The sequence below is a fragment of the Phyllostomus discolor genome, chromosome 6, assembly GCF_004126475.2.
Source record: "Phyllostomus discolor isolate MPI-MPIP mPhyDis1 chromosome 6, mPhyDis1.pri.v3, whole genome shotgun sequence".
NCBI lineage: Eukaryota > Metazoa > Chordata > Mammalia > Chiroptera > Phyllostomidae > Phyllostomus > Phyllostomus discolor.
In genome coordinates, this window is record NC_040908.2 from 22,998,255 (window position 1) to 23,012,191 (window position 13,937).

A 13,937-nucleotide genomic window follows, 5' to 3' on the forward strand; every position below is an offset into this window, starting at 1 on the left:
ACTTCATTCAGCTTAAATATAATTAACTGAGTGCCCACTTCTGTATAGAACTGTGCCGATATCTGGGGTTGAGGATGGAAGGGGCAATTTGAAAAGTTGGGTAGATTCAAAGGAAGTATATGATATGCCCTCTGCTAAAGAACTGTCTCCTTGAGCATGTCCTTGAACAAGTGGCCTGTCCAACAAGAGATCGGTGCTTCATGGCACTCTAGAGGAAGAAAATGCTCTGAGAGTCAACTTTTTCTACTCTGGTGGGACTGGCACTGGGGTTCTGAAGCCAGAACTGGAGGGTCAATGAAGAGTGATTCTACCTTTCTTTCATTCAGGGTGATGAAGAGATTAAATCTGACATCTATACACTGTTCTTTCACATAGTCCAGCGCATCCCTGAATATCTGATACATCTGCAGGTAGGCATGGCTGGGCAAGCCTCCAAAGTGATTTTCAGGCTAAACTATTGTTTTTGGCTTCCAAGAAACACTGTGAGGGATCAGGAAGGAATAATTAATATTTCTAAAATATATTTAAATAACTTAAGAGTGTTAATGACTTCCCTACCCCACCTTGTAGTATGAGCTAAAATCTCAATCTCTTAAAATGTTTGGCTCACGATGCCTGCCTTTGATGTTCTGTCTTCATTTCCTGACAATCACCACCTCTGCTGATACAGGATCTTTCTATAGCAGTTCCTACTAGACTCTCTCTATTCAGTCCCTTCCACCTTTGTTCTACAGTCATGTATCCCCTAACCCTCACTCCCCACCCCCCACTCTGGAATCTAAGGACTATCTATGTAACCTGCCCACTTAACTGCTACCCTGACTACTTTCATTTGGGTTGAGTGCAGGGGTTTACCAAATATTACTTCTTATTTTATGTCACAGAAGAAGCATGAAGAAACTGATGAGCTGACTTCTCCACACCATTTTCCCACAGGTCTTATCCACCTTGGAGGAAGTAGAGTTGAGAGAGAGGCTCACCAACACCCTTACCAGCCCCCTCTTCTTCCCACCACCCACTTGTCCCGGTTTATTTGCTGACTGACCTCTTTAAGTAATTCAATGAAAGCATCTTAGAAATGCTTGGGATTTATCACAGGTGGAAGTAGCCCAGTATTGATATCAAAAAGAGTTTCAATTGTATGGCTTTAGATATTAAAATACTTTTCTCACAATAATTATTTTATTTAATCCTTCCAACAACCCCATGAAATAGGTACCACTATCACTTTTTTAAAAGATAAGGAAATGGAGAGGCAAAGAAGTTCAGTAACTTCCCTAAGTTAACACACCTAATAGGTGAAAAAATTTAGGACTGAAACACAGGTCTTACAAACAGCATGGTAAATAAGAGCCCTGGTTCTATTGGCTGACTTGAGTTCAGATGCTGGCTATGCTAACCAACTACATGTGTGACCTAATGAAGATTAGTTAACTTTGCTGTATACATTGATTTCCTTGTTAAGTGAAGGTAATAATGGTACCTATCTAATGAGGTTATGGTAAAAATTAAATGAGACAATATATGTAAATGACTTAGTGCTGGCAATGGGAAGTACTCATTAAGTGTTAGCTCTCCCAAATCCAACTTGCATGCGTGTTCCACTAGAGCTCAGTAGTCAATGTAATAGAAGGGACTACCAGGCCAGGATTGGTCATATACCTGCCTCTTCCAGAGTGCCTTGATGCCTGGTATTTTTGCCATTGGTCTGACTCCTATGGGTCATATAAGTATTGCTTATCGACAGTAATTGTTAAAATGGCTCCATTACCTCAGATATCTAATTAATAGATACTTACAACTTTTCAGATGGAATTATCTTATGTTCACATCCAACTCAAATAGGAGCAATAGTGACTTTTATTTTCTCTTGGTGTGATGGACAAAGAATACAGCAAGTTTAACTCTTCGGCTTATAATTAGATTGGCCGTCGGTATTGTTTTGATTAAATAGTTACCAAATTCTCACAACAAATCAAGGCAAGGTGCAGAAGAGATAAAACTACTTTTCATTCTAATTATGCAATACTGCTTCCTTTTTTCCTTCATCCAGAATGTCCTGAAGTTCACAGAGCAGGAACACCCCGACTATTACCTACTTCTGGTGTGTGTTCAGCGTCTTCGAGTATTTATCTCACACTACACCCTGCTGTTTCAATGCAATGAGGATTTGCTTATTCAGAAACGGAAAAAGCTCAAGAAGTAAGGTTCTGATTGCAGTCTAGAGGGTTGATCAGAGGCTTCTGAGAACAGGACACAGACAATGTGGGTGTGTGTAACAAGCAATCCACATTATATGTTAAGTGGCTAAAATGCAATGACAGTAAGAAGAGAAGGGGAAGGAAGAGAGGTGGCCAAATTGGCTACAAGAGGGGAAGCACCTACTACCTAGTAGAAATTACTTTAAAAAAATAAGCACTTTCACTTTAATGCTTATCCAGACCTTCTCATATCTCATGTTGACCACCATAAAAATAGTTTCCCTAAACTCACCAGATTTAAAAATACAGTTTAAAGGCCAGAATGTGGTTTCTTTTAACTCAACAATAGTTATTGAGCACCTATTTGTGTGTATCAGGTACTATTTCTATGCACTGAATATACTGTAATAAAAAATACAGACAAAAATATTTGCCACATGGAGCTTACTTTCTAGACCTGGGGAGCCAATAGATGCTGATAAGTGCTATGGATAAAAATAAAACAAATAAGTGAGAGGATGGTGGTTGAAGAGATTTCATGCTAAGAAGAAACAGGAAGGGCTTATGAAGGAGAATCTGGGCTTCAGAGAGAATAGAAGAAACCAATAGCAGCGCTTCCTAATGACCTGGATTTCTTTCAACCTCATCACATCCTAATAAGGAAGAGTCATTTCTGTGGGTGCTTTAGACAAGAAAAAGGTGTTATCTCCCAAACCAGAGCTCCTCTAATGGGGGACATCTCCCCATACCACCCCTTTCCCCCAAACTCAATTCAACCAATTTATCAGCATCTCTACTCCTGTCAACATCCAGTTTGCACACCTATTATGTAAGTAACCTGGTATGTAGAGGGCCCTGGAGAGAGAGAGAGAGAGAGAGAGAAAACAAACTTCATAGCTGAGCTTCATCTGAGAAATGCTGTCTCCCTGTCTTTCTTGGTATAATCTGTGTATTCAAAGATCCAGTTTCCCACTGCATACTCTGAAAATTATTACTTCCATTCTATTAGGTCATCCATGGCAAAACTGTACAAAGGGCTGGCTTCCCAGTGTGCAAATGCCGGGCAGGATGCTTCCCCCACTGCAGGCTCTGAAGCTGTCCGTGACAGTGGGATCCATTCGGAAGAGATGTTGCAACCTTACCCTTCTGCTCCAAGTTCTGGCCCTTCCGTCACGTAAGCACCTGTTGCTGTGGAAAGGCTAATGGCAATGCCTTTGGGTCCCAGACAGTCTGTGTGGGGTAGTAGGCCAGCCTGGATTGGGAGTATGACCAACACAACTCCTCCATCCCTCTTATTCCATCAGGCTTCTGTGTGACAGGAAAGCAGGTGACCCAATGTTATACCCCAGCAGGGGTGTCCAACCTGTGGTCCACGGGCCACATGAGGCCCAGGATGGCTATGAATGTGGCCCAACACAAAATCATCAATTTACTTAAAACCTTTTTTTGGCTCATCAGTTTTCGTTAGTGTTTGTGTATTTAATGCGTGGCTCAAGACAACTCTTTTTCTTCCAATGTGACCCGAGATGCCAAAAGGTTGGACACCCTGTTGGAAGGGCAGGGGTAGAGGCTGAAAGTCACTCCCAACAATTTGGTAACTGCACATAACCACCCTCTATCTATAGCATGAGTCTCTTTGGGTTTGAACAATGGTAGAGTAGAAGAGAGCATCATAAGGCAGGAAGGCATTTGCAACCCCTTGAAAGGGAACCCACCTAAGTTCTCCAAAACATATAGTGGAGGGAAAGAGAATCTCATTCAGTGGCCAGTGAAAAGTCTGGGCTCTGGGGATAGAAAACAGGTCTGAGGTGATCCAGAACGAATGCTGTTTAGCCCTTTCCAATTCTCCTAGAAGCTTTCTCAGAAAGGGACTGCATAAGCTCTGTTCTTCACTTATCATAGCTTCTCTGAAAGCTGTTCTGGGCAGTGGATGAATCTGATAGCCTTTTAAAGTCTCTGCATACAACCCTCTAACATACTAGGCTGAATTCTCTTTCAGCAAACCTCTTGATGATATTTAGAGTAATGATTAGACCATTTATTTATCTGGAACTCACTTTACTTCTGAAGGATAAAGTCAGCTTGGCTACTTTTGGAACTAGGGGTTCTGGAAGAATAAGGGAAACCAAAACTCAAAACTCCAAATCCCTACTACTTTACTAAATATAGACAATTCTTACAAAAGTAATTTCTTATACTATAATTTCTCCCTTGGGTTTTATTCTTAAGCAAAATGTACAAGTCATACAAGAAGCTACTATTCTTTCCTAAAATTATAATGAAGTTAGTCAGAGGTAAGCCATTGAGATTATTTCAATTTTTAATTACTGCAGCCTTTAAAACACCAATTACAATCATTGGAAGGAGCAACTGGTCACTAATGCAAAATAAATCTCATTTCCTCCATTTGCTCTTATCTCTTAAAACTGAGAACATTTATCAGTGAGAGATTGGAGTGGAAATGGGGAGAGGCAGGAAGGAGAAATTCCACAATCATTCTGAAAACCATGAGACATTAACCATTCTAAAAGTAGAGCCAAGGACGCTTCCTATAGAGAAAATCCTAGAAGTCCTGCAGGGAGAGAACTCAACACAGAAAAAAAATCCTTTCCTAGGTGGAGAGTGGAAGAGAGATAGGCAGGAAGTGAGTATTTACTTTGTGGACCATTTCAGCTCTTAAAACAATGATAAAACTATTGTTTTTGAAGTGCAACAAATAGAGCCCAAAAATGAAATCCCTAGGGATTATCCTCAGACTGAACAAGATGGCTGCCTTCACACTCCATTGGGAAAATAGTCAGAAAAAAAATCCAAGTTAAAAGAGAATTCAAGTCAGATCAATATTCCATTTTACTATTTCTTTCCACCTCTGTTAAGAGTAAGAGCCAAGTTTCATCTTAAGATCACGGGAGAAAGATATTCAATGTGAGCACTACCCATGTGTATTCTTTATGCATATTCGAAGGTAAAATTAAATATGAACAAATAAGCTAGCAGAATAACCAGATTGGGTCAGTGTATAGTAACCCACTCACATCTGTCTGGCAATTAAATTCCAGCAGAACAGGCAAATCACATCCATTTGATGGGTATGCCATCCTAGTATCCTATGTAAATTGTTATCCATGAGGGGGAAAAAAAACCCCATGAAAGTGGGCATATTTAGAGTGAGAGCCTTTCCATTTTGGTAGTTTTTGTGCAAGTTTGAGACAACTTATATAGCATGATTTATAGCCACAGGGAATTTGTTTTACCTTTTTATTACAAAAAATTTTCAAATATACATAAAAGTAAAGTTTAGAGTGAATCCCATATACCATCATCCAGGTTCAGTTATCAACATCCTACCATATTTATTTTACTTAGGAATTCGTTCTTACGTGTTAAGACCCATGAGTCAAAGACAAAAGTTGTTTCCACTATTTTGTATGACACTACTAGGGCTAGAGGGGAAAGAGAAGTTACCTTGGAGCCCTGATACATGGCGGGGGGTGGCCCACTGGCCATCTTTACGCAGTGCCTCCTTGCTCAGACGGATACTTCGGGCATCCACTTTACAGACATCCATTGTCACTTTCCCACTTGCGGGACCAGGGCCCGTGGGAACTCCTTAATCAGAGAGGCCTGTGGAGCTCGATAGGTAACACACGTAGGTGCCTGGGAGGGGCAGAGAGAACTGGCAGTTTTGCGCCTCGGCAGCATCAGGCAGAAAGGGTGTTGCTCCTGGCCTCAGCTGCTCGGTGAGTGGCCTGCACTAACACACCGTAAGCACTCCTCTTTTGTATTGTTTCCCCTTTAAAGACATTTGCTGCCCCCAATGAAGAAAAGCCAACAACAGCAAAGCTTGATGGAGAGTATGCAGCCGGGGAAGCCCAGTGACTGGGAGATGGAGAGCAGGAAGCACGAGAGGCCCGAGAACCTCCTGGCGCCCTCGCAGTTTTGTGCCGCCGAACAGGACGTGAAGGCGCTCGCCGGGCCCTTGCAGGCCATCCCGGAGATGGACTATGAGCCCTCGCCGGCCGAGCCCTCGTTGGGCAACGTGGAGCGCTCCCTGCGCGCCCCGGCCGAGCTCCTGTCCGACGGCCGCGGCTTCGTGCCCTCGGCTTACGAGGAGTTTGAATATGGCGGCGAGATCTTCGCGCTGCCCGCGCCCTACGACGAGGAGCCTTTCCAGGCCCCAGCCCTCTTCGAGAACTGCTCGCCCGCCTCTTCCGAGTCCAGCTTGGACATATGCTTCCTCCGCCCTGTCAGCTTCGCTATGGAGGCCGAGCGGCCGGAGCACCCGCTACAACAGCTGCCTAAGAGCGCCACGTCGCCCGCGAGCAGCAGCGGCGCCTACAAGCTCGAGGCGGCTGCGCAGGCGCACGGCAAGGCCAAGCCGCTGAGCCGCTCGCTCAAGGAGTTCCCGCGCGCACCGCCCCCCGAGGGCGTGGCCCCGCGCCTCTACAGCACGCGCAGCAGCAGCGGCGGCCGCGCGCCGCTCAAAGCCGAGCGTGCCGCGCAGTCGCACGGCCCGGCCGCCGTCGCCGCGGCTCGCGGCGTGCCCAGGGCCTACTTCCCCCAACAGAGGTCCCAAAGCGAAAAACAGACCTATTTGGAAGTAAGGAGGGTAAAGTAAAACCGAACCCCAACCCACAGCGCTGGCAGTCCCGGACCTAGATAGCCAGGGGGCAGCCTGGGCTCACCTAGCGTTCAGGGTGCCCTGCCAGATGGGGATTGGGGGCCAGGCCCAACTAGGCCCACCGTCCTGTTAAGGCGGATGCCGGGGTAAAGGCTTGTATGAACCTTAGTTGCCCGCGAAGGCCAGAGTTAGCGACCATTCTGCAGTTCATACCAAGACATAAGAGCACGCCATACGTGTATATGTGCGTCTGACGGCAAAGAGATAAAACAGACATTGACGAGTCTTACACCTGCTTACACCATCATCCCCACGCCCAGGGAAGCAGTTAGGGTCTCTTCTGGCTTCCTGCTCAAGCTGTAGCACCTCAGTGTTGCACTTCACTTTCAGAGCACTGCAGACAAGTCCCAGGACTGTCCCATTCTCTGCCTTTTAGGCACACCGCCGTGTTTAAATGTTCAAAATACCGAACACTGCCAGCTTAGTCTACTCCCTGGTCCGCACCAACCTTGTGTTTAGTTAGGGAGGACGCAAGTTGCCCTGTCTCATTGTGGCTTCCCCGCAAAGTTCATTGTAAAGCTAAATATATTTCCTATTGCTTTCCTTTTCACTGGAAAGGGGTGTCACGTGACTTTGCAAACTCCAGCAGGGCAGGGACGACACAAAATAGTCAAGAAAGCATTGATTCACAATCACTTTCTTTGGCCTCCATGTCAGTGTCTAGTATTTTGATGTCTAACCTTGTGGTCTGAAGGTCTTGGGACAATCAAAGAGGTCAGACCCTAGTCTTTAGTGCTCTAAGAAAGAAGCCAGTATGCTTTATTGCCAAGAGTCCCTGACTAGGTAGCAGGATATCTGGGTTCTAGTCCTAGTTCTGCTGCCAAACAGTTGTATGCTTGTGGACAATTCACTTGGTTTCTCTGTGCTCCCAGTTTTCTCATCTGTAAAAATAAGACAATATATACCTTTCCTACCACACGGGGTTGTGAGGACCAGGCGAAATAAGAGAGAGTTTGTGAATATACTTTGCAAGGTATGGAATGCTATACAAACAAGTGCAAGATATTATCAAGATCATGATTCCACAGAAAGGTTTTCCTTAAACTATTAATACATTTCATTCTAAATAGTCCCCAAAAGCCCACTTCTCAAAATATGCTTCTTGGGCTAATAATGAATGCATTACCTGGGGGCTTGTTATAAATGCAGAATTTTGGCCCCACCCCAGAACCACTGAATCAGAATCTGCATTTTAGCAAGATACCTAGATGATTCATATAAACATTAGGTGCAGTTGGACAGGAGTATACCTTTAACCATTGGTTTTCAAAAATTTATGTGCGTAAGTCCAGAGGTTCAGAAATTCTGGGTTGGGGATCAGGGATCTATATTTTAAATAAAGGCCCCAGTTGATCCTGTAGCTCCAGGATCACACTTTGAGAAACACCACACTAAGCCATCAAGATGTTAGTCTCCATGGTTTAGTTAATGAACCTTAGTAGAATATTAAAGAATCTCTAGACCTTTTACTACAACCCCAAGCTAAGTTCTCAAAGTCAAACCCATATGTTTCTTGAAAAAAATTCACCCCCAACCTTTGCTTTTCTATCAGCAAGCAGTCATCCATCCAATTCATGAAACTTTCAGGGTGGTTTTTTGTTTTGACTTCTTGGGTTCAAAATTAAGCATCTATTTTTTAGTTGCTTTAAATTTCAGTCACCTCAAACTAAATATTTTGTTCATATGAAATATAAATATATATGCACACCTATTTTATCTAGCACATCTCACATTTTAAAAAAAAATTAGAGTTCACAAAAGATAGAGCCTTATTTTTACTTTACACTCCAAATGCCATGGACTCAGACTTATACAAACTGTATTAAAGGCATATCGACAGGTTGGAAATGTTAGCTGACATTTACTTCCAAACAGATCTGACCTCTCAAAACTTCCATTCTCATTTATGTCTAAACTGAAGAGTTAGGAATATTAGTTTAAAACTAGTATTACAATCAAGGAACTTCCTTGTTTTGTAGAAAGAGAAACATACCCAGAGATATGAGAGAACTATAACTGATTTTCCAACAAGATATTATTCATGCCAGAATAAAAAGTTAATCTCTGTACTCTTAACATTTGTCAATTTCCTTTATCTCCTGATCTTTAACTATCATTATTATAGGATTATGATATAGACTCTAGACTCTTTGCCTTGATACAGAGAAAATATTTCTACACTCAGCAGAAAATTTATCTTCTTTTCAACTACTAATTTCTTAATTAGTCTAGGTTTGCTTTAGTTGGTATAGGGTACCCACCATTAGTCTTTGGGGGTAGAAGAGGAAAGTGACAGAGCTAAGGAAAAAGTGTCCCACAGTCAGAATAGATACTAACTTTGGAAAAGAGTGGAGGAAAAAACGATCCCCTTTTTTGTGTGTTTTCAGGAGATGCATTTAGAAGACACCACCAGATTCTGTCCAAAGGAAGAAAGAGAAAGTGAACAAACATCTTTCAGCGATCAAAACCCCAGGCAAGACCAGAAAGGGGGCTTTCGAAGCTCCTTCCGCAAGCTCTTTAAAAAGAAGTGAGTAGCTCTTAGACAAGACACCGTTGTAACTCCTTTCCCTTTGGGCTGTCTTGAGGTTTTAATAGTACTAAGTATCAAGTAGCCTGGTTTCCACACAACTGCTTGAAGCTCAGTGCCTGCACCCAGTAGCCACGATTCTTGCCAGGCGAAGATGTTTCTCATTGTAATCTAGAGTAAAAGCAAACTCAGCTCTGTCCTCTGCCTCTTTTGTCTTTAGCCCTACTTCCTAGTGCCCAAAGTCATGTGTTCTGAGCAGAGTGAGCAGAGGAGGTCTCCTGGGGAATGAGCTGGTGACAATGAAAAATTCCTTTTAGAGTGGGAAGAGTGGGGTCCACTAATGGGAGTTAGGTGTAATGGAAGGTTTTCTAAGGCATCTCAGCAGTTCTGCCTGCAGAGGCCTATAGTTGTCTTGGGGGTTAGTACCTGTTTATTGAGACTTACAGTGTCTTCCCTGGCAGAGATAATTGAATGGACTTGGCTTGTGCCCTAGTTAAAAAATCACTTTAATGGAGTTTCCACACTCCATAGGAGGCAAAAACAGGCCATTTCTCTTCTGTGGTCCTTTTAAGATTCTAAGTCCTTGTTGTATGAAATCACCCACCAGGCATTTCGGCCAGCATTTACCAGCACCATCTTACCCCAGCACGAAATGTAAGGGACAGAGAACTGAACATTAGCATTGGACCATAGAGTGATTCTCCAGTCCCGCTGTTGCCCACCTGAGAAACTGCAGTCTTTATCTCCACTGGTCCTTAGTTTCTCTTGATAGAGGAGGTTCTTGCAGTCAGTTTTAAACAGTAAGTCTTCATATTTTAGTGGGTGGAAAATTTGAACAAAGACACTATTGCTACCTTTGGAAAGTTTTGAATATGTGAGGAAGCACAGAGAAATCACACTCTTCTTGAAGGTAGGGATTCCTGGCTGATTTGGATAATGGTTTTGATGGAAGAATTAGGGGCAGGCCTGGAGTGAGGACATTTTTGATCCTTTGTCTAATTTTCTCATAGGGAGGGTGGTACTGAGATTAGTGGGTCTCTGATTATTGGTTACTGCTTGTTGTTACTAGAAGCAGGAGAAACAGGAAAGAACAAAAACATTACTGCAATCAGAAAGAGCCTTATTCTATGAAGTCCCCTTTCAGTTTTGCTAAGGCAGCCCCATGCATGCATGTATGGCTTTTGCTAGATCCCCTTTATTTAGGGTGAGGAGTTAAGAAATGTATCTTTCTCTAGGGTCATAGATTTAGATGTTTCCTGGCTCAGTGCCTACCTCTGCCAAGTTTGGTGTAGGTGGAGACCCAGGAGCAGACAGCTGTCCAGCTTGACCTTGAGATTTAGGTTCCTAAATCCCTCCGAGGAGTCCAAATTCCTAAGGACACTGCTTGAGCCATTTTTTTTTTAACCACAGTATTTCTGAAATACACAGTCACTTTTTGCCTACTGCCATTTACAATGGCTAGGTACTGTCTCTTGGAAAATAATGAGTCCTGGATCCACCTATGGTTTCTTTACAAATTCCCATTTTTCAGAGAGATGTAAGAAAATGCTCTGCCAGTTACCTGAGGCAGAGGGAATGGACTTGCCCTCTCTGTGTCCAGGGGGCAGAACTAGTAGCAATGAGTGAGAGGAAGAGCTTTCTAAAAATGCAACTGCCAAGAACTGGAGCTGGCTGCCTCATGAAGGAGTGGGTTTTCTTTAGTAGAAGCTGCATGACCCTAGTCAGAGATGCTATGACAGGGATTCCTGCACTGGTTGAGACATTGCCCAAGTTATTCACCTGAGTCCTTTCTAGTGCTGAGATTTATCTTATCTGTAGTTTGACTTTGTTGTAGATCAATCTAAGTAATCACATCTTATAACATTTGAAACAAGAAATTAACGTGGCCTTGGGACCTATAATGTCAAAGACTCAGCCTGTGGAAGAGCAGATTTTATCTTTCTACAGCCCTGCACATCCCTTGGCACAATGCTGAGGACTCACTGTGTGGACTCTCCAAACTGATGTTGGTTAATTGCTTCTAGAACTCTTGCAGCTTTTTGGGACCCTTCTTAGAAGGCCTAGTGGATGCCCTTAGTCTTCTTATCCTTTCTCTTAGATCAGCCCCCCCTGCATCAATCATACTGCTGCCACCCTACCTTTGTATTTGAAATCTGAGGTGTTATATGAATGGCTGCTCCCTCCGGCAGGCTTTCCTGGTTTTTTACATCTAGTATAGGACTGTGAACACTATTGGGATGCTTGCTTATTGCCTTATGTCCAGGGTACCATGGTGGGCACTTTTGGGGACTTGGCATGGGATCAAGAAACAGTTTGAGTAGCTTCCTCTGAGTATTTCCCTCCAAAAAACCACGGAAAGTTTGGTTCATTGTGCTCAGGCAAAGAGGAAGGGCAAAGAACCCCCAATGTAGCACAGAAAGGTCAGTGGCTCTTAGATGATAACTCACTCTTCTCATTAATTAAGCATTCTTTCTTATATGCATGTACTCTGTGAAACACTTCTATAGGAACCATGAATGACATGGTCCCAGATGTTATGTGGAAACTATGTAGGAGCTATTATGGAGGACTCTGAAGTTAGGCCTGTGGATAGGAAGAGGGAGGAACCAGAAGGAGACATCCAGCTCATTGTCCATGTTGTTGGGAGGTCAGGCTGGCAGCAAGCCCTGTGACCAGGACGTGGTCACCCCTGGGTACTGGAACCATGCCAGAGCCTGGCCTCAGAGGTCCAAAATGGACCAGCACCAGAGAGGCCACCCATGTCACATCTGGGGCTCACTGCCTGCCTACACCACAGCCCTCTGGAGGCTCATTCCTGTCTACACTGACACACTTTTTGTATCCATAGGGGCTTGTTTGGCTGGTGGCCCCACACACCCAGAATGCTGCTTCGGGATGAAGCTAGGCATGGAGCCAGATGCAACAGGAAACCTGGGAAAGGGTTCTCTTCCCTCTGAGGCTGGGAGGGCCGAAGGCTCATACCCACAAGGATTCAAAAGGGAGAGTCAAGTTGAAATCTTTTAAAAAATCCTGAAAAAATACCCAAGATATTTGGGGAAAAAGATGATGCTCTGTTTCTATCTCAGGCACATTTGTCCTGGGCTGATAGATACCAGGTCACTTGTCTCTGAAAGCTGCCCAGAATTGATCTGAATAAAGACTACATGTATTAAAGTTTGAAAATGTTAAGCGACTTTAAAATTTTTTAATGAGGATTCTTAGAAGCCAGGAATAGACCTAATGTGATAGATAGGCTGATGTTGGACTGAATCCTAACCCTGCTGCCTGTGAGCAGGATGGGAGGCAAACTGTCCCATTCTGGAAGGATCTCTGTGGAGGCTGTCAAGGACTTGAATGTAGACTATCCTGAAGTCTGAAGCAAATGTTACTTTATCGTTATACATAAATCTTGCACTTAGGTTAATAAATATTCTTGGTTGGGGGTATGGCATAGGGGAAGAGGATTATGTAAGACAGTTCAGGGACAGGGAATGTAAATGCTCTTCCTTTTTATCCTCAAATCTGGGAGAAGTGTAAGATAAAGAAGAAGGCTTCCAAATGAGTAATTCTACTTCCTCTCCCATTCCGTTCCTCTTTAGCACTTTATACAATAACTTATATACCTCAGAGTAGCTCCTTCTCAGTCATTACCCTCCCTCCACCAATCACATCAAAATCTCTCTATTTTCTTAATCACACACACAGAGTACTTCTACAGGGCCCAGGATAATTGAGTAGGAGAGAATCCTCTTCTTCTGGTGTCTATCACCTGTTTTTGCATAGGCCCAGCCTTGGCTGTGGGACAGACCTTTTAAGAAAAGGCAGGACTACTAAAGACTCAGTTGATAATTTCCCCCTCACCTTCTTTACTTCTTAAAGCCTATCTCAAGTCCTTCCCACATTCATACTCACTTTGGGGTTCTCGTTTCCCATTTTATTTCCCTATATAACTTTAACATTGAAGGAGATGGTTGAAAGGATGACATTTATATTACTCAAACCGGAGATTATGAGTGTTTCTCAATAGGTCATTTGATAGCAATCACTAAGTTCAGGGTCTACAGTGTACTAGGTTCTGTCTAGCACAAGAGAAGTGAAAGAAATAATGGCAGTCCATTAACAGCTTACAGTCCAGATGTAAGGGTAACCTAGCTGTAAGGTTTAGAACATAGTGATCACTCAAGAAATGTATAGTAAAAATGAATGCTCATTTGTCAACCACCTTGTTGATCACATGGGCCAAATACTTTGGCCAATAGGCTGAATGTTCCCCTGCTTACTTCTCCAGGTGCATGTCTCCTAAAGCTTTCAAAGTGGACTATCTTTCCAATCAGAAAACCAGCCCTTACTTAGGTCAGAGGGTTCTGTGCACTGGATTATACCCCTCCTCCCTCTCCCACTTCCAAACAAGCTTTCAAGGATTATTTGTAGTAAATGTGTTCTTGTATGACCTACCCAACTTTGTCTCTGTCAATGGAGTGGAAGGAAAGTTAGCAACAGGGCTTTCCATCAAACACTTAGCTGGTAT

At 43.4% G+C, this 13,937-nt stretch overlaps 1 protein-coding gene and 1 long non-coding RNA gene across 7 annotated transcripts in view; one reads left to right on the forward strand and one right to left on the reverse strand.

Annotated features, from left to right (window-relative positions):
• LOC118501059 overlaps positions 1-6,004 on the reverse strand; it is a 37,562-nt gene extending 31,558 nt beyond the window's left edge. Inside the window, exon 1 of the long non-coding RNA XR_004903627.1 lies at positions 5,667-6,004. This is a non-coding gene — a long non-coding RNA (uncharacterized LOC118501059). The remainder of the gene's footprint in view (positions 1-5,666) is intronic.
• Positions 1-13,937, forward strand: part of ARHGEF33 (Rho guanine nucleotide exchange factor 33) — a 78,915-nt gene that overhangs the window by 61,852 nt on the left and 3,126 nt on the right. For 5 of the 6 annotated variants that reach the window (XM_036027882.1, XM_036027883.1, XM_028516462.2 and 2 more), the window contains 5 exons: positions 327-410; positions 2,054-2,202; positions 3,211-3,375; positions 6,003-6,810; positions 9,270-9,409. In XM_036027882.1, coding sequence (XP_035883775.1) covers positions 327-410; positions 2,054-2,202; positions 3,211-3,375; positions 6,003-6,810; positions 9,270-9,409 — 1,346 coding nt within the window. The remainder of the gene's footprint in view (positions 1-326; positions 411-2,053; positions 2,203-3,210; positions 3,376-6,002; positions 6,811-9,269; positions 9,410-13,937) is intronic. The other variant, XM_036027884.1, reaches the window with a different exon arrangement.